The 26,701-nt window shown below is 71.6% G+C and overlaps 2 protein-coding genes across 3 annotated transcripts; both read left to right on the top strand.

The window, feature by feature from the left end:
- Nucleotides 1-2,454: 2,454 nt before the first annotated feature.
- On the top strand, nt 2,455-6,652 carry LOC128153003 (uncharacterized). The gene is made up of 14 exons (XM_052811815.1): nt 2,455-2,800; nt 2,878-3,038; nt 3,148-3,307; nt 3,471-3,641; nt 3,715-3,806; nt 3,898-4,055; nt 4,136-4,239; nt 4,334-4,558; nt 4,715-4,800; nt 4,947-5,083; nt 5,272-5,361; nt 5,573-5,781; nt 5,915-6,121; nt 6,242-6,652. Exons 1-14 carry the CDS (start codon nt 2,558-2,560, stop codon nt 6,527-6,529), a joined length of 2,331 nt encoding a protein of 776 aa, XP_052667775.1. The 5' UTR covers nt 2,455-2,557; the 3' UTR covers nt 6,530-6,652.
- A 3,759-nt stretch (nt 6,653-10,411) lies between these two features.
- MAP7D1 (MAP7 domain containing 1) lies at nt 10,412-26,535 on the top strand. Of its 2 annotated transcripts, none has more exons than XM_052812053.1 (18): nt 10,412-10,565; nt 17,567-18,244; nt 18,396-18,464; nt 19,147-19,310; nt 19,617-19,731; nt 21,390-21,500; nt 23,027-23,149; nt 23,285-23,427; nt 23,549-23,682; nt 23,773-24,032; nt 24,108-24,282; nt 24,359-24,518; nt 24,827-24,931; nt 25,059-25,112; nt 25,218-25,275; nt 25,413-25,530; nt 25,606-25,811; nt 25,899-26,535. In XM_052812053.1, the coding sequence occupies exons 1-18, from the start codon at nt 10,517-10,519 to the stop codon at nt 25,907-25,909; spliced, it is 2,733 nt and encodes a 910-aa protein (XP_052668013.1). In that variant the 5' UTR covers nt 10,412-10,516; the 3' UTR covers nt 25,910-26,535. The 2 variants fall into 2 exon arrangements, with proteins under 2 accessions (XP_052668013.1, XP_052668012.1); XM_052812052.1 differs by lacking the exon at nt 10,412-10,565 and adding an exon at nt 16,663-17,167.
- The last annotated feature ends 166 nt before the right edge of the window (nt 26,536-26,701 follow it).

The raw sequence follows: 26,701 nt of genomic DNA, 5'->3' as shown, positions 1-26,701 counted from the left end.
ACGGTAGGGCGCCTACAAATCCCGGCGTGCGGGGCGGGTCACCTGACCGCCGCTCCCGGCAGGCGAGGGGGTGGGCGGAACCAAGCGCGGGGAGGGAGGGGGGGTGCGCCGCGCCGGCAGGGGGCGCCTCCGCCCGCCGGGCCGGTCTCTCCGCCGGGGCCGGGCCCGTCCGCCGCCGGGGTCGCGGTGAGCGCTTCCGCCGGCAGCGGGTGAGCCCCGCCCGGCCGGTGAGGGCCGGTGGCTGCGGCGCTGCTCCCTCCCACCGGCCCCGGGTGGAGGCGGGACGGCGGCCCGGGCCAGCGGGTACCCGGCGGCTGTTGCGGAGGCCCCCCCCCAGCCCCGGTGATGGCAACGAGGGGTTTTGACTGGATGAGGAATTCCTCACGGAAAGGGCCGTCGCCAAAGCAAGGGCCTGCCCGGGGTCAGGTTCCCCGGGCTGGCGGGTGCCCCCTTCCCCGCCCAGCCGCTGGCCCCGGTGTCTTGGCTGGAGCTGGTTCCTGGGGAAAGGGCAGCCGGCGTTCCCCCCGCCCCGGGGCGGACGGAGCAAGCCCTGGGCTGGCGGGGCAGGGCCGGCCAGCTCGGAGCCTCGGGCCGCGGCCCAGTGTGGGAACGGGAGCTGCTCGGTGCAGGGTTTCGACGCCTCGCACGCCTGAGAGATGCGGCCGCGGTGAAGCGCGGCGGAGGACTGGGGTGTCGCAGGAGTCAGCCTGGCCTGGGGCTCCGAGCGACTGCAGTAAATATTTACTGGAACCACCGAGCTCCCACAGACCCTCCTCAGCCAGTGCGGCCGCCCGAGCACCAGCCTCTGCTCCCCGATGGACGCTGCCTGGCCGTTATTTATTTATTCAGTTATGTCTCTATTCTAGACATGTCGCTGAGCGAGTGCTGTCTGCTGACCCCTGCTCAAGGGTGGCTCCAGCCGGGGCAGTGCGATGGAGGCTGCATGGCGGGTGGGAGGGTGTGCTGTGGGCGCAGAGGGAGCCGTTAGCGGGACCCCCCCCCCCCCCCCCACCGGCTGCTCAGGAATCCAGCAGCTGGGGGATCGCTCGCTATCACTGCCGAGCAGCAGTGCTGGGAGCGTGGGGGCCGGCCGGGCTCTCGACGGCTGCAGCCGACTCGCTGGCATTGCCTTACATGGCTACGTCCCCGGGACGGCGCAGCCTGCGCTCCCTTGGCTGCTGGCAGGCTGTGAGCCCCGAGGACTGATACCAGCTCTTGGCGTGGGCGATCGGGGCTGGGGAACTGCCAGCGTCGCCACTGTCCCTGGCAGGAGTGGGACATGGTGCCAGCGAGATGCTGAGGTGTCTGTGCTCCCCCATCTCCCAGCCCTAAAGCGCAGGGGAGCAGCCTGCCAGCACCGGCTCCCCTCCTGCCCCCAGCACCGGCAGGCAAATGGCCGTTTCGTGCTCTCCCCTCGCCCCCTGTGCATCTCCCAGCTGGAGAGCTACAGCCAGGGGAGTGTGAAGGTGGGGGCAGCGGAGACCCCGTGGCATGCAGTACACAATGCCACGGCCACGATGCTGGAGTGGGCGCAAGCCTCCTGAGCCAGGCGGCCACCAAACTCGCCCATGTGGAGATACAGGTCTCCATGGGCCCGGGCTGCCCGGTGCCAAGCCAAACCCCGGCCATCGCCATGCCGTTTGTCTTGTGGGAGCGGCCATGTGGGAAAGCCACAGAGCAAACATCGCCGTGTGCCCGGGGGCTGCCCGAGCCACCACATGCTGCTTGGGGTCACGCAGCGCTGGCTCTCGCTGGCTGGGGAGTCACCTGGCCGGGCGGCAGGACACGTGCTGGGTCTGGCCACAGCCCCGCCGGCGTGCTCGCGCCAGAGCCACCGCCCAGCCCTGCACTGTGTCCCCAGGCTGCAAGTGTGGGACTTGGGCAGCACGGCCGGGAGGACCTGCAGCCTCGGGCACCGAGAGCATGACCACGGCCACCGTGGCTGCTCCCGTCTGCAGGTGCCCACCGGAGGTACTGTGTCCCTGGTCACCGCACCAGGGCGGTGTCCCACCAGGCACCCGGGGGGCACAGAGGGGACCCGCGCTGGCGTCACTCACGCTCCGTGGGTCTCGTTAAAGCACAGCGTGCTAAAGAAGGCCTTTCCCCTCGTTGCCCCAGGTGCGGGACAGGAGCAGCAGTGGGCCACCTTCTGCCCCCGAGCACCGGAGCCGCGGGCAGCCCCGCTGCAGCCGGGGTGACCCCGGGAGCCGGTTTGGCTGCACCGGGCGGCTCTGCCGGTTCCCGCTCACAGACGTGCCCGCACCGGGAGGTGCTCGGGGCGGGGGGGGGGTGAGGAAGCGAAACGCCACGACCTGCCACCGCGGCGCAGCCAGGGGACGGGAGCCAGGGCCTGGCTGCACGTCGCACGGTGCTCCGGTGCCGCCGGCCGGGACTCGCCGCCCCGGGGACCCCCCCCCCCTCCCCGCCGAGTCCCGTCCCGCCCCGTCCGGGCGCAGGGCCGAGCTGCAGCGCGCCCCGCCCCGCCGCGCCCATCGCCCGAGGCCTCGGAGCGCCGGGACGGGAGAGGCCCGGCTGATCCCGGGAACCGAGCCGTGCCATGCCGCGCCGGGCAGCCCTCCCGCCCGCTCGGCGGAGAGCGGCGACCCCGGCAGCGGCCGTGCCGGTTCTGGCGGGGCTCCGGGCCGCCGCCGTGCTGCTGTGCGCGGCGCTGGGCGCCGGACCGGGGCGGGCTCAGCCCACCCCCTTGCCCCGCTTCCCCTTCCAGGACCCGGCGCTGCCCTGGCACCGCCGCCTCGACGACCTGCTGGGCCGGCTGAGCCCCGCCGAGCTGGTGCTGCAGGTGAGGGGGCGGCGGGGGCGGCCCCGGGACCCCCGGCCCCGTTCCTCCCCTGCCCGCTCAGCGCCGCTGGCCCGCAGGTGGCGAGGGGGGGAGCGATGGGGAACGGCCCCGCGCCCCCCGTTCCCCGGTTGGGCATCGGGCCGTACAACTGGAACACGGAGTGCCTTCGGGGCGATGCGGAGGCTCCCGGCTGGGCCACGGCTTTCCCCCAGGCGCTGGGGCTCGCCGCCGCCTTCAGGTACCGGCACCGGGGACGGGGCACCCCGGGGGTGCGGGACGTGGTCCCGCGGGATGGACCCGCGCCCCCCGGCCTCGACACCTCCGCGCTCCCCCCCCGCCCTCCACAGCCCAGAGCTCGTCTACCGGGTGGCCAACGCCACCGCCACCGAGGTGAGAGCCAAGCACAACGACTTCGCCGCCACCGGCCGCTACGGTGACCACACGGGGCTCAGCTGCTTCAGCCCCGTCCTGAACATCATGAGGCACCCGCTGTGGGGCAGGAACCAGGTGCCAGCGTGGGGGGGGGGAGTGGTGGTGACCCCGGGCGGGGGTCAGGCCACGCAGGACCGTGGCCGACCGGCCGGAGGGTGGCAGCAGCTCCTTGGGGTGCTGGCTGCAGGGGGGTGTGGGGCTGGGGGTCCCGGCGGTGACCCGCCTGCGCCTTGGCCAGGAGACCTACGGGGAGGACCCGTTCCTGAGCGGGGAGCTGGCCCGCAGCTTCGTGCAGGGGCTGCAGGGCCAGCACCCCCGCTACGTCAAGGCCAGCGCCGGCTGCAAGCACTTCAGCGTGCACGGGGGCCCCGAGAACATCCCCGTCTCCAGGCTCAGCTTCGACGCCAAGGTGAGCGCGACGGGGCCGCGGGACGGCGGGCGGCCCCCCGGGCGCTGACCCCTCTCTGCCGCGGCGCTTGCAGGTGCTGGAGCGGGACTGGCGTACCACCTTCCTGCCCCAGTTCCAGGCGTGCGTGCGCGCCGGCTCCTACAGCTTCATGTGCAGCTACAACAGGTACCGAGCGCGGCGGGGGCCGTGCGGGCTGGGCTGCCCGCGGGGTGGCCGGTGCCCGGCCGGCTGGGCTGCCCCATCCCCTTTCCGACAGGATCAACGGTGTTCCCGCCTGTGCCAACAAGAAGCTGCTGACGGACATCCTGCGCGGCGAGTGGGGGTTTGAGGGCTACGTGGTGAGCGACGAGGGGGCCCTGGAGCTCATCATGCTGGGGCACCACTACACGCGCACCTTCCTGGAGACGGCGGTCGGTGAGCTTGCGGGACAGGCGCGGGGTCCCCGGGCATCACGCAGCCGTGACGGGCGGTTTCCCTTCTCTCCGGCACGGCAGCCTCGATGAACGCCGGCTGTAACCTGGAGCTCTCCTACGGCATGAGGAACAACGTCTTCATGCACATCCCCCAGGCTCTGGCCATGGGCAACATCACGCTGCAGGTAAGCCGGGGGAAACGGGGCCGAGGGCATGGGCGCAGAGCCAGGGCTGCCCCCGCCAAGCACAACCGAGGTTTTGGTGTCGGGGTCTTCGCAGATGCTGCGTGACCGGGTCCGGCCCCTCTTCTACACACGGATGCGGCTGGGGGAGTTCGACCCCCCGGCCATGAACCCTTACAGCGCCCTGGACCTGAGCACTGTGCAGAGCCCCGAGCACCGCAACCTCTCGTTGGAAGCTGCTGTCAAGAGCTTCGTGCTGCTGAAGAACGCACGGGGGACGCTGCCCCTCCGGGCTCGGGACCTGCCCGGCAAGCACCTCGCGGTGAGCCCCACGCACGGAGGCGGGCAGGGGGGACACGGTGACCCAGGGGCTGCTGGCTCTGTACCCCGGGCACGCAGGTGTCCCCTCCTTTCGAGAGCCGCAGGCTGCGTGGCACAGGGCTGCCGGTGCCCACCCTTACCCCTCTGCCCTCCGCAGGTGGTGGGTCCCTTCGCCGACAACCCCCGGGTGCTGTTCGGGGACTACGCGCCGGTGCCGGAGCCGCGGTACATCTACACTCCCCGGTGAGACAGCGTGGTGCTGCCGTCCATCCCCTGGTCCTGGGCGCTGCCTGGGTCTGCTGCTGGAGCCGCTCGACCGTTCACTGGGGTCTGGGGCAAGGGGGGGTGTCCCCAAGGTGCCCCAACCCTTCTGCTCTTTCCTGGTGCAGGAGGGGGCTGGAGACGCTGCCGGCCAACGTCAGCTTCGCGGCAGGCTGCCGTGAGCCGCAGTGCCAGCAGTACTCACGGGCGGAGGTGGTGGGTGCAGCAGGGGCAGCCGACGTGGTGGTGGTCTGCCTGGGGACAGGTAGGTGGGAGCGGGGAAGGCGCTGGGTGGGCACGGCCTGGGAGGGGGAGCACCCCAGATCCGGGGCGGCTCTGGGAGAGGAACGGGTCCTCATCGGCCCCCCGAGGCGGTCGGTGCCCCTCTGCCCCAACTGTCCACGGTGCCCCGGGCAGGGTGTAAGGGGCTGTCCCTTGGCTGTCCCCACACAGGGACGGATGTGGAGACGGAGGCGAAGGACCGGAGGGACTTGTCCCTGCCGGGCCACCAGCTGGAGCTGCTGCAGGATGCCGTGGAGGCGGGTAGGGGCTCTGCTCCTGGCCAGGGCAGCGTGCCGGCACCTGGGGACTGGTTGGTGTCCTGGGGGTCGGGGCCAGCCCAGAGGGGGTGGTGATGGGCTGGGGCGCAAGGAGGGGAACCGCAACCCCCCGAGGCGCTCCCCATCCATGGGGCACCCCGGAGCTCTCTGAGCAGCGCTGGTGCGGGGTCTTGATGACCGCTGTCTCCCTGCAGCCGCCGGGCGCCCCGTCATCCTGCTGCTGTTCAACGCGGGGCCCCTGGACGTGAGCTGGGCGCAGGCGCACGAGGGCGTGGGGGCCATCCTGGCGTGCTTCTTCCCCGCCCAGGCCACCGGCCTCGCCATCGCCAGGGTCCTGCTGGGCGAGGTGGGGGCCAACCCAGCCGGCAGGCTGCCGGCCACGTGGCCCGCAGGCATGCACCAGGTACGGCCAGGGCAGCCGGTGGAACCCGTAGCTCTTCCCTGCCTCGGTGGCCAGGGAGCCGTGGGACGTGGGGCTGCTCCTTGACCATGCCTGCCCAGCCGTGCCCCCACTCCACCGGCGCGACGTCCCTCAGGTGCCACCGATGGAGAACTACACCATGGAGGGGCGAACGTACCGGTACTATGGGCAGGAGGCCCCGCTCTATCCCTTTGGCTACGGGCTGTCCTACACCACCTTCCAGTACCGGGACCTGGTGCTGAGCCCCCCAGCGCTGCCCGTCTGTGCCAACCTCTCCGTGTCCGTGGTGCTGGAGAACACGGGGCAGAGGGATGGCGAGGAGGTGAGCGCCGCCGTTCCGCCCTGATGCGGCTGTAGGGGGTATGGCTGCAGCCGGGGTCCCCCCTGCCAGGGGGGGCAGCTGGGGGGTCCCGTCAGCGCTGACTCCCATCCCTCCGGGCAGGTGGTGCAGCTGTACCTGCGGTGGGAGCAGTCGTCCGTGCCGATGCCCCGCTGGCAGCTGGTGGCTTTCCGCCGCGTGGCCGTGCCGGCCGGCCGGGAGACCAAGCTGTCCTTCCAGGTGGCGGCCGAGCAGCGTGCCGTCTGGGCACAGGACTGGCGCCTCGAGCCCGGCACCTTCACCCTCTTTGCCGGCGGGCAGCAGCCAGGCCAGCAGACGCGGGCGCCCTCGGAGGTGCTGAGCGCACGGTTCACCGTCACTGGCGCAGCCCGGCCCCTGCGTGGGTGCTAGAGGTGGAGGCGGCTACGGTGCCGGGCAGCCCGGGGCGCTGGCAGAGGGAAGGGGCACGTGGCGTCCCGTGTGCCGTGGGGAGCGCGGTTGTCTGCCTCGCAATAAAGTGCCGGGTGCTGCTCCGCGGCGGCTGTGTGGGGGCCTCCCCTCCTGTCCCCCCGGCACAGGGCTGGGTGCGTCCCTGCGGCAGGACGGCAGTGCCCGGGGCTTTCGCCCTCCTCCCCATTCCCGTCCCACCCGGGGGTGCCGCTGCAGCCCCCCACCCTGCCCGTGCCCCCACACCGGCCGAGGGGCAGCAGCCGCCCAGACCAGCCTGCGCCTCCCGCTCTATTTATAGCTGCCGGGGCCGCTCCAGCACATTCCCTGTGCTGAGGGGGGCGGGGGACCGGCAGCGCTGCCTTCAGCCCCAGGCTGGGGGGCTCAGGAGGGCAGGGGGTGGCCGCTCTCCTGCCCAGGCAGGATCCGTCCCCAGGAGGGTGGCAGCCGTGCAGCCAGCCGGCAGGGCCAGCACGGCGAGGAGTGGGCAGGATGCCGGCGGCGTGGGCAGCGGCAGAGATGCCGCAGTGGGAGCGGCCGAGCCCTGCACCGGCCAGAGGGCCAGATCCAGCCCTACAGCAGCTCGGGTGCTGCAGGGCAGGGATGGGATGGGGGTCCAGCAGCGATGCTAGTGGGGAGCGCGGACAGCCAGAGCCAGGCAGGAGCTCCTCGGGACGGCGTTGGAGGGCTGGGATCTCCTTCAGCGCTGGGGCCGGAGGCCAAGGTGGGGCTGGCGGGGAGTGCGTGGGGCTGCCCAGGCCTGACACCATGACATCAGGGCGCTAATTACAGATGCGGCCTGGGATAATTACAGAGCGGGTGAGGGCTGCGGCAGGGCAGGGCAGGGCTCAGCCCATCGCTGGCCCATTTGTCACCTGCACCCACAGGGGACTGTCCTGCAGCAGCAGGGCTTCGCAGCCAGCCGTGATGCTGGCCCCGTGGCAAGATGCTCGGGGGCTGGTGGCTGCCCCGGCACACTGCCGGCGACAGGCTGGTACCGCAGCCGTGTGCTCCAGGGCAGGATGCCGGGACAGACCCTCGTCCCGGGGTTCCTGCTGGGTCACTGCCCCAGAGCTAGCGGGGGTCAGCTGGAGCATTTTGGGGGCAGGGGTTCAGATCAGCCCTTGTGGCCATGGTACCACTGCCCTGTGTGGGCCCCGAAACCGCCCCACGCAGAGCAGCAGGGTGGGAGCAGCCTGGGGTGGGGGCAAAGTCCTGGGGCCAGAGGAGGGAGGTGTGGGACAGAGGGGTGGGGAGCGGTGTGGGAGCGGGTGGGATGGGGTGTCCTGTGCGGTACTTTGCCCGGGGATGCCGGCAGGGTTTGTTTGCCGTCCTCATCCCTGTTTGTACCCAGCCTCCCACAATGTCAGCTCGCGCTGGCGGGGCAATGGCTGAGCCGCAGCTGTAATTATCCTTTGATTTGGGGGTGCTCGGCACCCCGTTGGCTCCCCACAGGCAGCGTCAGGGTGAGGCACGGCATGCTGTGGGGGCTAGAGCCATGGCCGGGCCCCAGCCCACTGGGTGCAGCCCCCTCCCCAGGCCGGCCCCAGGGAGCCGTGGCAGCATTGCACCCCACGCCGAGGCGCTGAGGAGCACGGGGAGCTCTGGGGCATGCAGCTGCTGGGGCCGGGCAGCATGCTCATCATGAGCTCATCGGATTTTCCATCAGCGCGGGGAGGGTGGCTGTTCCCAGCACCACGGGAATGGGGGGGCTGCACCCAGGAACCCCGACGCAGCGGGGCTCTGCCTGCAGCGGAGCGATTGATCAATGCTCTGCTTGTTGTATAAGCCCATCGACTCGGGCTGGCACAGCAGCCAGGAGCCCTCTGCATCGCTGCCCGCACCGGGAGCACCAGCGGAGCACAGCCGCAGGCCCTGTACGCCCGCCATTGCCCCTTCCTCACTGTGCCCCCTGCTCCAGGCTGGCCCCGTGGTGGGGAGAAGGAGCATGGGCATGGCTGGACTGGGTGCCAGGCTGTCCTGGAGCCCCGGGATGCTCGTCCGTTCTGGGCGATGCTGTGCTGGGCTCCCTGCCCGCCCTGCTGGGACCCACAGGGCCGTGACCCTGCCAGGCAAAGGGGCTTTGGAAGTCACCCGACGGCACCCTCGGAGCAGGTCATGGGGTGGCCCCGGCCCTGCTCTGCTAGATCCCTTGTGTGCCATGGAAATAAGGGGCCGTGGGACTGCTGCAGCCTCCTCGGAGGCTCGGCCGTGCAGGCGTGCAAGTGGGACTGTTCCCCTTCCCTGTCTCGGGGTGTCCCCTGTGTTTGTGGGTTCACTGGGACACGCTCCTGTGCCACGTGCACTCCTGTCCCCCGCCATCCCCCCGGGGCTGCGCAGCTCCTGGAGCCACGGCTCGGCCCCGCAGCATTCCCCGGCGGGGAGTCAGCCGGTGGGTGAGGCTGCCAGGAGTTTCGGGGAAGCCTCTGCTCTGGCTGAGCCGGGCGAGCAGCCGGCGGGGTGGCAGGGCCGGGGACTGGGGGAAGGTGGTGGCTTGACCGCAGTTCGGGGCTCTGGGGTGTTCGGGGCGGTTTGGGGCATACGGCTTCCTCTGCAGTGGCACAGAGTGAGGCTGCCCCATCTGCCGAGGAGCCCTCCTGCCCGCTCCCCATCCCCTGAGTCAGAGGAACACGCTTCCGGAGGAGAGGGCTGGGATTTCGGGAAACCTGTTTGCCTGGTAGGTGAAGGAGGATGGGGTGGCAGGGGATCTCCTGGCCCTGCGGTGATATCATCCCTAAAACAGGCATCTCTGATGGGCGCTGCCTGCAGAAAACCGAATCTGTTTGTTGTCCCCGTGAACCCGGGAGACGGGTGCTTTGTGGGGTGCCCCGGGCTGGGCCAGCCATGCAGCGAACCGGGAGGTGTCCCTGGCTCCTGCTGCCCCTGCAATGCACTAAGCGGTGTTTCCCCCCCGGCTGCTGCTGCCTGCATTTCCCCTGCCCTCGGACATGCTGCCACGGCGGGCAGGCACCCGTGCCCGGGGTGTGCGCGCTCTGGCTGCCCCGTGGGATGCTGCGTGGGGCAGGGATGGGGGCCGCGCTCCTGGCCCACCCCTGCTGCTTGCAAGGCCAGGAGGAGTTTCACCACCGAGCAGGGCTGAGCCGAGGCCTCTGCTCCTGTCTGGGAAGCAGGGGAGGCCTCTCCTTATCTGCTTGTTATCAAGGCAGGGTGGGATGTGTGGGGGCGAAGCCCTCACCCCCGGGAGTGGGGGGGGCTGCTGCTGGCGGTGACTAAGGCTCACATGCGACGGGTGGGTGGCGAGGGAAGCAGCTTCGAGGCCTCAGGAGCAGCCGAGGTGGGGGTCCGGGAGGGGAAATCGATGTTTCTTTGGGGTGCCTGGAAATCGGGCAGCTGACCCGAGTGGCGCTGGCTGCGCATTGCGGTGCTGGTCGTGGCTCCGGCCACAGCCAGGGCAGGGCAGGGTGTCTGCCGCAGGGCCAGCGCTTTGCGGGTGACCGGAGCATCCTAAAGTGTGGGAAGTGGGAAGGGTGGGTGCAGGCCCCAGGATCTGGGAGAGGAGGGCCCGGAGACGGACGAGTGCCCGAGCCAAGCTGGGGGATGCTGGGCGCTGTGGCTGCAGGCAGCAGGGCAGGCCTGAGGCCGGGGTGACGGGCGCGGGGTCCCAGCCTTGGCTGCCGGGAGGGCGGCCGAGACCCGGCGGGCGGGAGCCCTGCGGAGAGCCGCGGTGCCGGGCCCGGGCTGCGGAGAGCCGCGTTTGGGGGCAGGGGCGAGGCGAGCCCGGGCAGAGAGCATCCCCTCGCCCGCCCGCTCGTCCGCGCCCCCCCCCCGCCCCAGCCCGGGGCCGCGGGGCCGGGCGGGATGCGCGGCCGGGGCCGGGGCGGGGAGCGCCGTGCGTCCTCCCCCGCCGGGCCGGGGGGAGCGGGGCGGCGCGGCTCGGCACGGCGCGGCTCGGCACGGCGCGGCCAGCCCTCTGCGCCTCCCCGCCACGCCATGGAGAGGAGCCGCGCCGGGCGGGAGCCCCAGCCCCAGCCGGCCCAGGGTAAGGCTCCGCGGCGGGGACCGGCTGCGGCAGCGGCGGGCGCCCGGGCCCCTTCCCGCACCGCGGGGGCCGCGCCGGAGCCCGGGGGGGGGGGGGGGAGGCAGGATGCGGCCGTGGGGGGGGGAGGCGGGAGCCGGGCCGCGGCGGGGAGCCGGAGCCGGCCGTGGGGGAGCGGGAGCCGGAGCCGGCCGTGGGGGAGCGGGAGCCGGCCGTGGGGGATGCCGGCGGGGATGCCGCGGCGGCCGGGCCCGGGGGATGCGGCGGGGCCGCCCGCGGAGCCGCTCGGGCGGCGGAGCGGGGCGGGGGCCCGGGGAGGCGGTGGAGGAGCTGTGGAGGGGGGGGGACGGACGGACGGGACGCGCTGCCGGGGCTGGGGGCCGGGTGGTGGTGGGGGTCTTGCCGGGAGGGACAAAGCCCGGGCACGGCCCCTCCATCTTGGGGTGGGATGGAGTCGCGCAGCCCCCGGCCCCGCCGCCGCCGCCGCCGGGGGGTGCAGGGGGAGCTGCCCTTGGGGAGCCGTCCCGGGGGCGGCCCCGCCATGGCGGGGGGGGTGTCCGGGGCGGCGGCGCCTGCCCCTGCCCGTGCTCTTCCCCACCAGCCGGTGGGCGATGCCGGCCGGGCCCCGAGCCCCCCCCCCCCCCCGCCCCGATTCCCGCTGCCGCATGTGGTGCCGGGTCCCGACGCCCTGGCCCGGCAGGCTGCTCTGGGGGGCGGCCGGGGGGGGGCCTGCGTGCTTGCCAGGGCAGCCCCACTCGCGCTGTGGGGCGTGGGTGGCCCTGGGGTCCGCGCCCTGGTTGTGCCGGGGTCACCGCCACCGCCTGTCCAGCAGCCTGGCCGTGGCACCCTGGCTGGGGGGGGCGAGCAGGGGTGACTGGCACTGCCCGGGGGAGAAGCCGCTGCCGGTGGGTTTTGAGGGGTGCAGGGGTTGCCCCCCCCCCCCCCCCCCCGCCTTCCCGGAGCCGGCTGCCCTCGCCCCCCACCACGGGGACTCGGGACACGTCCCAGCCGGTCCGGTCCCATCGCTGCCCCAGGATGAACTCTGCCTCCGGCCCTCGGCTCGGGGGACCGGGGAGGGCGGTGGCTGGCGGGGCCGAGTCTCGGGGCGAGGGTTTGTTTTGGCTCTTCTTTGCAGGGCTGCAGCCAAGCGCTCTTTGGCCCCGCCGGGCCGCTCGCTCTCAGCGCGGGGCTGTGACTAAGCAGGGCTCCGTGGCAGAGCTGCTTCCCACCGATGGAGGAAGAGGAGAGGCGGCTCCCCTCCCCCTCGTCCCCGGTGCCCGCCACCGGGCCCGTGATTCATCGCCCGCGGCCGCCCGGGCCTTCGCAGGCGGAGAGAGATCGCTGCCCGCTCCCGGCAATGCCGAAATACCGCTCGCCCTTTCTCGGCGGCTCTTGAACAAACCGGCTGCAGATCCCCGGCTGCGCTGCCCGAGCGGCGCGTCCTGCGCTGCAGACATATTGTCTGTGTCCCGCTCGCCGCCTCCGCAGCCTTCCCGCCAGCCCCGGCGCGCAGCCCGGCTCGGCCTTTCCTTCCCTCTTGAGGCCATCGCTGCCCGGGGAGGGGGGCTGGCTGCTCCCGGCCACGCCGGCCGCTTCTGCGGTCAGCCGGGCCCCCCGTACCCCCTGCGTGGTTTGGTTTCCCGGTGCGGAGAGGTGCTTGCCTCTCTACCGCGAGCAGAGGACGGTGCTGGGGGAGCACGGGCGGCTCTGCAGCACATCCCGCTCCGGGGACCATCCCCGATCCTTCTCATTTGGGTGACCCACATGGCTGAGCAGCCCAGGCTGCTCCCTCCAGGTCGCGCTGCCCAGCGTGGGTCGGAGCCCCTGGCCTCCCCAGATGTGCCGTGCTCTGGTCGCCAGCGGGGCCGGGGTTGCACTCCAGGCACCGGGACCCACTGTGGTGTGGGGCAGCTGGTGGTGCTGGGAGGGGAAGGGGCTGGCGGAGGGCAGACGGGGCAGCGTGGCCTTGCGGAGCCACCCGGGTGGGATGCCGCCCCGTGGGCAGGCAGAGGGGCGAGGACCACGGCGGGGAGCAGGCAGGGGTTTGTTCTTATCTGGGTTTGCCTTGGCTTCTCCAGCCCTTCTCCCTCCGGCACGGCGGAGAGGGAGGGTGCAGGGCGAGCTGGTTGCCAGCCAGCGCCTGTGTTTGGGAGCAGGCAGCTCGGGAGCTCTCCCAGCGCAGGGACGCCAGCAGAGCTGCTGCTGCGAAACCGTCAGAGCAACGTGATGCGACGTGCGGAGCGGTGATGTGACGGTCCCGTGGTGCCATGTCCAAAATAGTTAGCGCAGCTCTCGCTTGTCGAAGGGCTCTGAGCAGGGACGGGCAGCAGCACAGGCAGCCTGCTGGGAGCGGAGCTGGATCCCGCACGGCCCCAGCCCCGGTAGGTGCCCGCATCCGCGTTGTGAGGCTCAGGACCCATTTTTCGGAGGTGCTGGGCACCTGCTCCCCGAGAGGCCGGATCCCAGCAGGCGCAGAGCCCCCTGCCCTGCCTTTGAGCCAGGTTTCTGTTTTCCCAGCGTGATGCTAGCAGACAGGTTTTCGGGAGCACGGCTGGGCCGGCTGCCCTCGGTGCTGGCGGCTCCGCTCGGGTCACCCCAAGGACGAGGGCACCTCCTGTCGCCGCTGCCGGCGCTGCCCAGATGGATGGCAGGCAGGTGCTGCCTGCCCCTGCCCTCGGTCTGTTGGGGGCTGTGCCGTGACCACAGCCAAACGGAAAGTTTGCCGTGGGGGTGCCGGGGCACAGCAGCAGCTCAGGCTTTTTCCTCCGCGTGTATTTTAAACCCTGGAAACTCCCCGGCTCTGGCCCCGCTCTGGCCACGAGATCCCATCTCCCAAGTTCCCCTTGCTGCTCTTCGGCCTGGCACGTCACCGCCGGCTGGCTGCTGAGCCGCAGGAGCTCGGCGGCCTCTGCCAGGGGCTGGCGCGGTTCCCCCATGGCTGCCCCCATGCCCCCGCTGCCTCGGAGGAGTATGGACCCCAGGAAGGGGGGCTGGTCCTCCATGCTGGGGAGGTTAGCTGGGCAGCGGGCGCAGCCCCCTCCCGAACCAGCCCTGCCAGGAGCGGGTGCAAAGGCAGTGTGGCCCCAGCCGGGTGGGCGATGCCCTGCCGTGCCCCTTCCTCTCCAGCACCCACCGCGGGCATCCGGCTGTGCGCTCCCGGCTGCGCCGCTGCCTGTGCCCCTCCTGCCCTGCTCCTGCCTGGCCCTGGAGGCCCGTCCCCGAAGCGGAGCTCCGGGCAGTGCGTGGGCTGCCGTGGGACGGTGCCTGACCTGCCCCGGCGCTGCCGGCTGTGTTTTGCTGGCTGTAAGCCGGCGGGGAGAGGAGCCAGCCTTAGGCTACAGCACCCGTGCTGCCTGGAGCCAGGGTGCGGGTGGCTGTGGGCAGCAGCACCACAGGGACCCCCCCTCTCCACGGGGGACGGGGTGTCATTGCTGTCGGCGGCTGCCAGGGGGGCACTGGCCACCCCCGTGGTGCGGTGCTGCTGGTGCTTGATCTGCGCGTCACCTGTGTCTCCCTGCCCATGCATGCGAGCCGGGGCCGAGGGTGTGCGTCAGCGCTGCGCCCGCGGCCGGGACGTGCCGGGGCTGTGCCGGGGATGCTTGCTCGCTGTCCCTGTCATCCAGGTGCGAGGGGAATCCCGGGAGCTGGGTGGGACAGGACAGGGCTCGGCTCCGAGGCACGTCTGAGACGTGACGAGGCAGAGTGGCACTGGGAGCAGCGCCGGGGCTCTGAGCACCCCCAGGGCTTTGAACCCTCCCATGCACCCCACGGCACGCCAGTGGCCTCGGGCAGCCGCTCTGCCTGCCGGACCCAGCACCCGCAGAGCAATCGTGGCTCGGGGCCACGGCTGCCTCCCTGCTCAGCACAGGGACCTGTTGGCAATGAGGAGAAGCCCCGAGACCCATCCTTCCCCCTCCTCTGGCATGGCCATGGGGCTGCCATGGGGACGGGGGGGGGGAGGCAGCTGGAAAACAGCCGCACCAGGAAGGGCCCAAGGGCGCATTGGGCACACGGGTGTCCCCACGGGCTGCGGGGAGCCGGCGATGGCTCTCGGGGCTGGGGTTCCCCTCAGGACCCTGTCCCTGGGCATCGCAGGGACTTGTGCAATGGCCAGGGTGGCCGGGGTCCGCCGGCCCCCCCTGTGACCCCAGCCCCTTTGGGTGGCTTTGCAGCTGCCACCAACGGGCCCCCGCTGTGCCCACCGGCTCTGCCCTCCTCTCCTCCCTGCGTAGGGGTGGGTTCTGTCCGATGCCCCCAGCCCCAGGCAGGCACTGCACGCGGAGCATCCCGTGGTGGGCTCCGGCCGTGCCGCAGAGCGGGAACATGAGGCTATGGCGGCCGGGGGGAGCTGAGGTTAAAGCGGCGCGGGTGCCCCCCCCGCCCTCGTGGGAAGCACCCTGCGGGGATGCGCAGCGGACAGTTAACGAGGGCTGCTTGCCTTCCGACCGGAGCACCCCGCAGGGCCTCGATGTGCTCTCGCTTCACGGCACCGGGGAATTAGCCTCTGCCTGGCCGAGCATCCCCAGCCACGTGCTGGCCACGGAGCAATGTCGCACCGGGCAGTACCGGGCTGGAGGTGCCGGCGGTGCTTGCTGGTGCGGGTGCCTGTGCCACATGGACCCACGGGAGGAGGTGGGATGAGCTGGGTGACGTGACATTGAGGGGCAGCACCTCGCCCTGTGGCCGTGGCCCTTGGCCGGGCACAGCGCCGTCCCGGTGCCAGCAGCACCGGGCTGGGGGCTGTGGGGGAGCCGTGCCTGCGTGTCTGGGGTCCGGGGAGCTAATCCCCTGCGGAATGCCCTGGCCGGGGGAGAGGGGACGCCCGCGCCGCCTGGGCGCAGGCAGCGTTGGGTTTCAGGGCAGCTGCCGCACTGGAGCAGCGACAGGGACAGATGGCGGCAGGGCTGGTCCCGGCCGCATGCTGGGGTTTTGGCCGTGCCCGGCAGCCCTGCCCTGGCCACGGGTGCTGCTGTCCCTCTGGCTAGCGGGGTTGGACGAATCCTGCCCAGGGCTGTGCCCAGGGCTCCGTGCCCGGTGCCACGGGGTGGCAGGAGGCACCCGCCATCCCCCCCGCACCGCTCCTCACACGTCCGAGGCTGCAGGAGGTATTCCCATCTGCTCGGAGGTGTCAGCCTGCCCTTGAAGCTTTTGCTCGGCTGGTGGCCCTGCGGGCAGCACCCAGCAGCATCACCGCAGCTCTCCCAGGGGGTCACCCCTCCGAGCTGGGATACACACGGTGCCATCGCGGGTATCGTCCTCAGAGCTGGAGCCTGCGGGGCCGCCGAGCCCCCCTGCCTGTGGGTGCCGATCTAGGGAATCGGGGCGGGGGACCCCCCGGCTGCAGCCCCAGCACGTTTCCGGCCGCGCATCAGGATCATGGCCACCTCGTGGGGTGCAGCGATGGGGATGTGGGATTTGCAGGATCGAAGCCAAGGGATGGGCCGGCTTCCTGCGGCAGAAAATACCCGGAAGGCTGCCGGGGTCTGCGGGGGGGCTGGGGCTGGCTGTGTCCCCCGTGGATCCCACGGTGGGTGAACCCTGCTAGCATGAGCCCTGGCCTGCTGGCGGGCTGCAGCAGGACCCCCAGCCCCTCCGTGGGCAGGCGGGTGCTGCTGTGGGTGCTGCACCCCGGTGTGGGTGCTGGGGGGACCATGGGACCTGGGGTGCACCCATGCCCACAGTGCAGGGGGGGCTGGCGGTGCCTTCCCCGGCAGTCTGGGGCTGCCCCTGGGCTCGGCGGGCTCCGGCGCAGGGTGGAGGAGCGGCGCCAGCCCGTGTTTGCAGAGCCCACACTTTGCCCCTCGCCGAAGATTGTGGAGAGCTCTGCAAACACGGCCGAGCCCGGTGCGTGACATCACCCCGTGGCAAGAGCTGCTCGCCGGGGCCAGCGGGTGCCGGTCGCTGGTGTCCCCACCATGCCGTGCTGCCAGAGCTGGGGTCGTGCGCTGCAGCGGTGCCCGCGGGGCTGGAGCTGGGTGCCCGCGGCACCAGGGCAGGTCGGGCATCATTCCTGGGCAAGAGCGACGGTGCTGCCCGCTGCGTGGGGGTCGGCGCTGTGGTCCCAGGCACGTACTCCAGAGGTGCATTTGCAAAAGGCTGGTTAACTGGGGGGGGGATGACCGCTGCTGGTCACCGCAGGCGGTCCTGGCACATCCACCCTGTGCAGAGGGCACGTGCTGCGGCTTCGCAGGGTGGCTGGCACCACGTCTCCGTCCCCAGTGCCGGGGCGTGCAGCGGGGTCCCCAGCTGCCGGGCTTCCCTGGGGCTGGCCGGGACGTGGGGGGCGATTCCCCGGGCTGCTCCCCTTGGGGTGCACAGAGCAGGCACCGTGCCCCCCCGTCCACCCCCCGTCGGGGCGGCGAGCGGCCGGGCGCCACGCGAGGAGGGGGCTGTTCGCTGGTGGCAGCGGCGGCCTCGTGTACATTCCTTGGCCATGAGTTCATGGCTGTGCTCAGGCCTGGCCACGGCATGGCGCGGTGCTGGGGGACATAGGGCCGGAGCGGTGACGTCAGGCCGCGGGGCCCGCGCCCATCCTGCCTCCGACCGTGCCGCGAGCACCGGCGGAAGCGGCCCCGCATCCTCCGGGAAGAGCGGCGGGGAAGCGTGTGGGTCCCCGTGCCCGCGTGGGGTCTCTGTCCCCGCCGCGGGGCCGGGGCGGCAGCTGTCGGGGGAAGAAGGGCGGCTTTGTGGCGGCGGTGCCTGGCGGAGCCCCGGCCGGTTCCCTCTGTGCATTGTGCGCCCGGCGCCTGGCACCCGGCATGGGGTGGCGAAGGCGCTCCCCGAGATGGGAGCAGCGGCAGGGCTCGGGTGGGGGTCCCGCTGCCTTCTCCCAGGGGGGACCAGGGGACTGTCCCCAGCCCCTGCGGCCAGGGACAGCCTTGCTCCCGAGGGCTGTGTTTGGGGGGTACAGGGCTGCACCCCCCGAGGGCTGTGTTTGGGGGGGACGGGGCTGCCCCGGGCTCCTGCACTGAGTGACCGTCTGTTCTGCTCTGCCTGTGTTGCAGGGAAGCCACCGTCCCCGATGGGAGACAGGGTGTTCCCCCCCACCTCACCGCCCCCCTCACCTGGGGACGCCCTGCAAGGAGAGCGCACCCCCCCGCAGCGCGACCGACCCATCTCTCCAGCCATCGTCCCCTCCGGACAGCCCGTCTCACCCGTCCCTCCAGCCATCACCCCCTCCGAAAAGACCGTCTCGCCCGTCCCTGCAACCGTGACCCCCTCCAGGCAGCCCATCTGCCCCCCAGCCGTGACACCCCCCTCCGAGAGCAGCACCCCACAGCGTGACCGACCTGTCCCTCCAGCCGCAACGCCGTCAGGACAGCCCGTCTCCCCCATCCCTGCAGCTGCGGCCCCCTCAGCCGAGAGCATCTCCCCCTGGTGTGACCGGTCCCCCCCCAGACCCCCCCAGCCCCCTGTGACGGAGCACCCCAAAGAAGAGGCATCGCCCCATGCCGCTGGCCAGCCAGTCCCCGTCCATGCTGCTGCCGCCCCTTGCCCGGCAGAGACGCTGCCCCGCGGGAGCGAACCCCCGGCCCCAGCTGCTGGTGAAGGGGCCCCCTCCGATGCCAAGAGCCCCCCGGGCGGCACAGCCGGGCCCTCGAAGGACGTGCCGCCCCGCAGCGACCGCCCCACGCCGGCTGCAGCCTCGCCGGCTCCTGCTGCCAGCCCCAGGCCCAAGCAAGGTGGGTGCCCGGGGGGGGGTTCCAGTGGTGCTCCGGTGATGCTGGCACCCCACGGGCGCTGCTCGAAGCCTCCGTGCCCGGCTGGTGCCGGCACAGCTCTGGGGCTGGGGGGGGGGCCGGGCGCTGCTCTGACGGTGTCTCCCCGCTGCAGATGCCCAAAAAGCCCAGGCGAGGCACAAGCAGGCGAAGGAGCGGCGCGAGGAGCGGGCCAAGTACCTGGGTAAGGGGCTGGGGGAGCGGGGTGGGACGCGGGGCCAGCGAGCCCCCCGGCACGCTCCGGGAGGGAAAGTGGAGGCGGGGGGGGGAGGCAGGAGCTAAGGAGCTTTACCGGCTCACGGGCAATCCTATTAGCTGCGATGAGCTGAGCCCGGGCAGGAGCTGCTGTGCCGGCGACTCTGCCCCCCCCGCCCCGGCACGCCGCCGCTTCTGCTGCCACGCTCCCCCGGCTGCTCCCCACGGTCCGGGTGCCTGCATGGGTGCCCCCCCCGGTCTGTGCGGGTGCCGCCGTCCCGGTGCCCAGCTGTCTCCCGTGCGCGGGCAGCAGCAGGCAGCTGCGGGCAGCCCCGCAGCAGCTCGGGGCGGCAGGCGAGCGGGGCCCCTGCGCCGCGCATGGGGCCTCCTCGTCCCCGCGCTCTTTCCACCCTCATTCCCCCATTGTTCGCCGGCGCGGCGCGGCTCGGCGGGCTCCCGGCCTCCCTTTTGTCCTCGCCCAAACCCCTCCCTCACCGGCCGGCCGTGATGCCGCTTGCCCCGCGCGCCCAGGCAGCCCAGCGGCGTGCCCCGGCCGGAGCCAGCCCTCGGCCCCACGTCGCCGGCACGGGCACGCGTCCCGACCGCGGGGTTTGCCGGGGCCGGGGCTGTGTCTCGGGTGCGACCCCCGCTGCCCCGGTTCCCTCCCGCAGCTGCCAAGCGGGTGCTGTGGCTGGAGAAGGAGGAGAAGGCCAGGCTGCTGCGGGAGAAGCAGCTGGAGGAACGCCGCAAGCGCCTGGAGGAGCAGCGGCTGAAGGCGGAGAAGCGCCGCGCCATCCTGGAGGAGCGGCAGAGGCAGAAGCTCGAGAAGAACAAGGTGGGGATGGGGGATCACGGGTGGGGGGCCGGGGCAGTAGTGCTCCCTGGGGAGACCTTGTGGCTCCAGAAGCCCTTCGGGAGCTGCCCACCATGCCCGTCCTCCACGGTGCCCATCCTTCGTGGCGCAGAGCCTCTGCGGTGCCTGGCTCCTCGGGCACACGTGCGCTGGCCAGGGTGGGTGTCACTGGCCCGTCTCCCTCCAAGCGTCCCCATCGCTGCGATAGCATCATGCCGGGAGGCTCCGGTCAGTCCCAGCCCCGTTCCCCCAGCTGCCGGCCTCACCCTGTCCCTCTCCCTCGGGCAGGAGCGCTACGAGGCAGCGATCCAGCGGTCGGCCAAGAAGACGTGGGCAGAGATCCGGCAGCAGCGGTGGTCCTGGGCTGGGGCCCTGCACCACGGCTCCCCTGCGCACAAGGATGGTGAGTGCCGGGCTGGGCGAGGGCACCCATGGCCCTGCGGCTCTGCCGGCGGCGGGGGCGGCTGGGCACGGCTCTGCGGTGCTCTGTGGAAGGTGGGCGAGACTCCGCAAACCCAGCTCAGCCTCATTCTGCTGTGGGGTCATGCTGCTGGGGCCCGATGGGGTCCCTTGGTTTTTCCCTGCTCTCATGGGGCTGGGCGTAAGCTGGAGGTTGTGCGTCACGGTCACCGTTCTGCGCAGGGGCATTCTTGGGGACAGCCCAGGTTGGTTGTGGGGATGCCGTGGCCACACTGCCTGGGTCTGCAGCAGCTGGGGGGAGTCAGGCATGGGTTGTGGAGCTGTGCGAGGCCATCGCTGTCTGTCATTGGGGTCTGTGCTGTGGCGTGTTCCCTTGTCCCCCAGCTGGGTGGAGGCAGCGCTTGGCTCCTCCAGCTCCAGCGTGGGGTGACCGTGTCTGTGTGTACTCCTGGGTGTGCATGGCCATGCCGCGCCTCGCCGCGCCGCCGTGCCGTGCCCCTGTGGCGGCTGCCGGAGGCTCAGCCGTGCCCACTGCCCCACACCTGGAGCACTAAGCCCAGCTGGGCCCTCTCCCTGGGGGCTCCTTGGGGACACCCCATGGGGTTTGGCACAGTGGTTGGGCATGTGGAGGTCTCCTCTGTCCCCTGACTGCCAAGGGGACAGGGCTGCACCGGTGGGCGCTGGCACTGCCTGGTGTGTCCGATGGTGTAGAGGGGAGCGCTGTGACCCCGGGGTCTGTCTACCCCGGTTGTGCCATGGGGCGGCTGTGGCAGCCCTGGCTGTGCCTGGCCGGGCTGTGTGTATAGGTGTTGTGTGCCAGCCTGTGTGTACCGGCACCGTGTGCCCGGCACCGTGTGCGTACCAGCGCTGTGTGCCCGGCCGGGCTGTGTACAGGCGCCATGTTCTGGTTACGCCTGTCCGGGCTACGCGTACAGGTGCCGTGTGTCTGGCTGTGGCTCGTGGCACACTCGGGGACAGACCCTTGTGTCCTCGGTGCAGCACCTGGCTGGGTCCGGCAAGGGGACACCTTCCCCTGCCACCTCCCGCGGGGACGTGCTGCCGGAGCTGCTGCCAGCGCTCTCACTCGCCAATCTCCTGGCTGCTGCCTCCACCGGCAGCGAGGTCCCCTGGCCGTTTTCTCCAGAGGAGCCTGGCCGGGGCAGAGGGATCCCAGCACCCTGTGGAGGTGCTGCCAGCCACCAGCACCCTCCTGGCACTGTCATAGTGACCCAGCACCGGCGTGAGCGTTGTCCCATGTCTGTCTGGACCTGCTGCCCTCAACCTGCTCCACCGGGCTGGCTGCTCCCCCGGTGCTGCCGAGGTCCCTGGCCACCTGGCTCCTGGTTCTCAGGACTGCTTTTGGGGAGACTGGTGTGGCGGTGCCCAGGAGCCACCCTGGCTCCCTGAGGATGAGATCCCTGCATGATCCCAGCATGACCCTCTGGGGCTCGGGCACCGTGCCGTGCCGGATGCCAGCGCCGTTTGTCGTGTCCCCAGACACCAGCGTCTCCTGGCCCCACTCTCTGTGCCGCATCCTCCTGCTCCCGCCCCAGTGCCCCGGCACGGCCGTGCATGCTGCATGTGGGGGGCCCGTCCCCGTCCCCGGGACCTTAATGCCCTTGTGTCTTTTCCCTCCTCCAGGTGCGAGCCGGTGCTCGGTGTCCGCTGTAAACCTCCCCAAACACGTCGACTCTATAATCAACAAGCGGCTCTCCAAATCCTCTGCCACCCTCTGGAACTCTCCCAGTAGAAGTAAGAGCCCTTTGTGTTTGCCCCAGCGCAGGGGGCACAGCCTAGCCCCTGCCCAGCGCTGGGGACCCCTGAGGCCAGGGTCCCCCGTCCCCAGGCCCTGCCTTGCAGCACGGTGCCCGCGGAGAGAGGAGAAGCCGTTTGCTGTTTGCGGGAGGAGGCTGGAGCCGGCCGGCGGTTCCTTGAAGCTGCGTGCAGGCTGGGAGGAGGAGGAGGAGGAGGATGAGCGGCTGGGTGGTGGCAGCCCCACGGGGCGCCAGGAAAGGGACCGGGAGCCCTGGCTCCCTGCCCCAGGGCAGCTCCGGTGGGTGCATACGCAGCCGCAGAGCGGGGCTGCCCGTCACCGGACGGTCCTCAGGGCTGGGCACGGTGCTGGTGCCCGCCGCCGTGATGCCTGTCCCCGCAGGCCCTCGGGGCTGGGTGCCATGGAGCGCTGTGGGCACGGTGCTGCATCGGGTGCTGCGAGGTCGTCCTGGCCCTGGGCGAGCTGCCCGAGGCTGCCAGCCGCGCCGGAGGGATGCGTCCAGCGCCGGGGCTGCTGTTGTGTTTCGGGGTTGCCTGGCGATGGGTGCGCGCCTTCCCGGCCGGGTATAAATAGCCAGAGCAGCTGACGCGGGTGGCTGCAGGCGGTGGTGACGCAGGCGGCTCCCGCCGGCCCCACACTGGGGGCTCAGCCTGGGGAGAGGCACCCAGGGGCTTTCGGCATCGCCCGGGTGGGAGCAGCATCTCCCTGGGACGGTGCCAGACCCGGCGCCCTGTCCCCTCTGCTGCACCCGTGGCTCTGTTTTCTCCCCTCCTGGCAGCGGGTGCTGCTCCCGGCCTGACCGGGGGCTCTGGTGAAATGGGGCAGAGGGGCCCTGTCTCTGTGGGTGCTTTCTGTGCGCCTGTGGGGCGTTCGGTGCTGGCAATGTGCACTGGAGGGCAGCCAGGGGCGGCCCCGTGCCCAGCTGAGCCAGCAGCGTGGCCAGGGACCGCTGTTCCTTGGGTGCCATGAGCCTGGCCTGGCTCCCGCGGGCATGCTCGGTGACTTTGGCACAGCTCCCTCGGGGTGAGGACACGCTGCGGTGTCCCTGCGGCAGCTGCAGCGTGCTGGGGGCTCGATCACACCAGGACAGGGGCACAGGGAGGGTGCATGCCAGCGCCGGGCGCAAGGAGAGAGCCGGAGTGGAAGGGGCTGCTGTCAGCAGGGTTGCACCCTGGCGCTGCTGGTGCCGCTCGCTGTAGGTGCACGGTGGCCGGGGTGTCTGCGGGGCACGGGGACAGCGTCGTCGTCGTGCCTCAGCGCCGTCCCATGGGTGCCCAGCCGCCCACCCATGCCTGTGCCTGCATGGCCCCTCATCCTGCTCAGCCGGCCAGTGGGGACCCCTCCCCAAGGCGGCCGAGCTTCGGGCACTCCCGGGGCCACGCACGTGCCCTGGCCTTGCCGCAACTGCACGGCTGCTCCCTCCCGGCGGGCGGCCACGGGGCTGGGGGCCGGGCCTGGTGCCTGGGGGCTCGGGGGCATGCTAAGGGCCCCTCTCCCTCCCCAGACCGCAGCTTGCAGCTGAGCCCGTGGGAGAGCAGCATCGTCGACCGGCTGATGACGCCCACCCTGTCCTTCCTCGCGCGCAGCCGGAGCGCCGTGACGCTGGCCGGGAACGGCAAAGAGCAGGGTGAGCACCTGGGGGGGGCACGGGGCCACACAGGTCCTGGTGGTGGACTGGGACGAGGGTGCCTGAAGCCAGCGGAGAGCTGGTGCCAGTGCTGTGCCAGCTCTGTCCTGACGGTGTGGTCACTCGTACTCCCAGTGCCCGTGTGCCCCCGCTCGGCCTCTGCCAGCCCCCTCAGCCCCTGCCACAACCACCGCCTGCAGCACCGCTGCTGGGAGAGGCGGAAGGGGACCGCCGGCAGCCCCGATGTGACGCCGCGCCGCAGGACCGAGTCTTCGCCCGTGAGTGCCACCTCCCGTGGGGACCCCTCGGTGCCAGGGCAGCTGTGGGGTACAGTGTGGCTCCCGGCCGAGCCAAGCACCCCGCACTGATGCTGCCTGTGTCTCTCCCCGGCCGGAGCAGAAGAAGAAGGAGAAGAAGGAGAAGGATCGGGAGAACGCCAAGGAGCGCAGCGCCCTGTCCCGCGAGCGCAGCCTCAAGAAGCGGCAGTCGCTGCCAGCGGCACAGCCCCGGCTCCTGCCCGCAGCGGACAGCAGGTAGGGACCTGCCGCCGTGGGGGCTGCCTGGCCCCCCCACCCCGCAGGCTGCCCCAGCTGCGCTAACACTGTCTCTTGCTCTCTTTGCAGCCCCGGCCCCAAGAACCGTCCCTCATCCCCCGCCACCCCCAAAGCCCGTCCGGCATCCCCCAGCCCGGCCCTTGGCTCTCCCCACAAGCCGCCCCTGCCCCGCAGCACCCACTCCTCTCCCAAGGTGCGGGCCAGGGCCCGGGAGGAGCGGGGGGAGCAGGAGGGCCAGGCGAAGGCACGCGAGAGGAAGGAGGAGGAGCGGAGCCCGGCCCCCCCAGCCCTCCCTGAGACCCCCAAGGTGCCCGCAGAGCCAACAGCAGGTGGGTACGGGGTGGCTGGGGGGCAGCGGGGCTGGGGGGAGCGGGAGCAGCACTGACGCTGCGTGCACCCTGCAGCCCCCCCAGCCCCTGCAGCCCCCAGCCCTGTGCCGGCCACCCCCCCAGGCAGACCCCCAGCTGGCACCACGGACCGGGAGGAGGCTGCCCGGCTGCTGGCGGAGAAGCGGCGCCAGGCGCGTGAGCAGCGGGAGCGTGAGGAGCGGGAGCGCCGGGAGCAGGAGGAGCGGGAGAGGTGGGTGCTGCCCCCCCACCCCACCCCGGGCCCCTGGCCCTGGTCCCCCACCTTGCTGAGGGCCCCATCCCTGCAGGCGGCTGCAGGAGGAGCGGGCGCAGCAGGCAGCGGAGGAGCAGACCCGCAGAGAGGCCCTGGCACGCCAGCAGGAGGAGGAACGGCGGCTGCAGGAGGAACGAGAAGCCCAGGAGAGAGCACGGGCTGAGCGGGAGGAGATGGAGCGGCTGCAGAGACAGGTCTGGGGTGGCGGCGTGCAGGGGCAAGGGGCTGCAGGGGAGGCGGGGTGGAGGGGACGGGAGGAGGAGGTGGGATGAGGGATGAAGATAGGGATGGAGGGGGAAGGCACGAATGATCTCCTGTGGCTCCTACCCCAGCGGGATGCAGGGGCGAGGACCAGCCCAGCCCCTCGACACCCAGGGTGGCAGGAGGGGATGTGGGGCAGGGCTGTGCTGAGCCGCCCGGGCAGCCTGTCCTCACTGTCCCTGCCCCAACCCATCTGTCCCTGCCCTGTCTCATCCATCCCTGCCACCCTGCTGTGCCGCAGAGGGAAGAGGCCGAGGCGAGGGCGCGTGAAGAGGCTGAGCGGCAGCGCCTGGAGCGGGAGAAGCACTTCCAGCGCGAGGAGCAGGAGCGGCTGGAGAGGAAGAAGGTGAGGGCTGGGGACACCCCTGGGCGAGTGGCACGGCAGGGGCTTCCCCTGCAAGGGCTCCTGCCCAGCACCCAGGGCAGGTCCTGCTGGCGAGGGCTGTGCACGAGCCCCCTTCTCTGTCCTGCAGCGCCTGGAGGAGATAATGAAAAGGACACGCAAGTCGGACGCAGCGGATGCCAAGGTGGGTGCCTGTCCTCTGTCCCGAGGCGCCTGGGGACATGGGGGACTCTGCAGAGCCCCCCTGCCCGGAGCCGCTGCTGCCCTCACGGCTCTCCTCTCCCTGTAGAAGAAGGAGGACAAGAAGGTGGTGAACGGGAAAGCGGCCGAGCAGGAGGATGTCCCAGGTGCGTGGCCCCTTCCCACAGCCTGCTGCACCTCTGGGGTGTCCAGGGTCCGCAGAGCCACAACCCCATCCTGCTCCCCGCCAGCCATGCTCCTGCCTGGGGCCATGGCTGAGCAGGGGCTCTGCCGCTGTCCCCAGGCTGCGAGAAGCATGCAGGGCCTATGCCGAAGGAGGAGGAACTCCCTGAGATGAAGACGCTGAGCACGGGGACTCCGGGGGGTCCAAAGGGCCTGGCGGGCGAGGAGCTGCAGCCAAGGTGAGCACGGGGGTGGATGGGGGGGGACCGGAGGGCGGCAGGGACCTGGCTGACCCCAGCCCTCCCACCCCACAGCTCCCCGGCCAAGGAGGTGGCATCCCCAGCATCCCTGGTGAACGGCGTGCAGCCCAGCAAGCACGAGAACGGCTTCTCGGGCACAGAGGGGTCGCAGGAGCTGCTGGAGCTCTCCCACCACGGCAGCAGCCCCGGCAGCATCATCCCCTTCGGCGACAAGGAGCCCTTCCTCAAGCAGGCCGTGGTCAAGCCCCCCCAGGTGACAGGTGAGAGACGGGAGGGGGTGTGCAGGGGGGGCCAGGGCGATGCCATGGCTGCCTGGTCTCACTGCGGCGCCCTCCCTCCTCCCGCAGAGGTGCTGTGAGGGCCTGGCCCTGACAGACGTCCCCGCGGGGGTGACCGCACACGTCTCGACTCCAGACGCCCGCGCAGAACCATAGCTGTTGTCAGAAGAAAAAACCTCGCCGCTCCCCCCCGCCCACCACGCGTGCCCGGCCCTGCCGTGGGGAGCCCGGGCGGTGTGGGACCTCGGCGAGGCGGCCGCTGGCCCCCTGCCCGCTGTGGGGACGCCTGGTTTCTCTCTTTGTTCTTGTTTTTATTTCGTTTTTTTTTTTTTTTTAAATATGCACCTTATCAGACTGACACCCCCACCCTAACAGCCTGCCAGAGCCGCCCCAGACGTGTGGTGTAATAATGTAGTTATTTAACTTGCTGGGTACAATGTATGTGAATACTGTAAATAGAGCTCGGCCAGACATCGGGGACGCTCGCCTGGCCCGGCCCTGCGTGGGGCGGGAGGATTCGGGGCTGCCCGGGGCTCGCAGGGAGAAGGGCTGCAGCCCGGCCGGGGGGAGGTCGCTCCCCGTCCCCACATCCCCACGCATGTCTGCGTGGCCCGGGGCCCGGGCGGCGCCACGTTGCTCTCCGTGCCGTTGTGACAGTGTTATGCATCCGGACAACCTTTGCGAACAATAAAAGTGGACAACTGCCCTCGCCTTGCCTCGCTGTGTCCCCAGGGGGGACGGGAACCACACTGCCGGCGGGCAGGCGGCCGTGCCTCAGTGCTCCGTGGGGCTGGGCTGGGCTGGCAGCTCTCCTGGCCCCCCCGGCAGCAGTGGGGTGGGTTTATCCCCGGTTTCAGGACTCGCCCCTGGAG

Source organism: Harpia harpyja, chromosome 16 (assembly GCF_026419915.1).
Source record: "Harpia harpyja isolate bHarHar1 chromosome 16, bHarHar1 primary haplotype, whole genome shotgun sequence".
Taxonomy (NCBI): domain Eukaryota; kingdom Metazoa; phylum Chordata; class Aves; order Accipitriformes; family Accipitridae; genus Harpia; species Harpia harpyja.
This window is presented reverse-complemented; position numbering and strand designations above follow the sequence as displayed.

What these genes read in the sequence shown, in the direction of transcription:
- LOC128153003 (XM_052811815.1), top strand. Translation starts at nt 2,558, where the DNA reads ATGCCGCGCCGGGCAGCCCTCCCGCCCGCTCGGCGGAGAGCGGCGACC. An exon ending in GGGCTCGCCGCCGCCTTCAG is followed by an intron (nt 3,039 to 3,147) that starts GTACCGGCACCG and finishes CGCCCTCCACAG; the next exon opens with CCCAGAGCTCGTCTACCGGG. An exon ending in TGCCCGGCAAGCACCTCGCG is followed by an intron (nt 4,559 to 4,714) that starts GTGAGCCCCACG and finishes TGCCCTCCGCAG; the next exon opens with GTGGTGGGTCCCTTCGCCGA.
- MAP7D1 (XM_052812052.1), top strand. Translation starts at nt 16,678, where the DNA reads ATGACCGCTGCTGGTCACCGCAGGCGGTCCTGGCACATCCACCCTGTG. An exon ending in GGAGCGGGCCAAGTACCTGG is followed by an intron (nt 18,465 to 19,146) that starts GTAAGGGGCTGG and finishes TCCCTCCCGCAG; the next exon opens with CTGCCAAGCGGGTGCTGTGG. An exon ending in CGAGCAGGAGGATGTCCCAG is followed by an intron (nt 25,276 to 25,412) that starts GTGCGTGGCCCC and finishes CGCTGTCCCCAG; the next exon opens with GCTGCGAGAAGCATGCAGGG.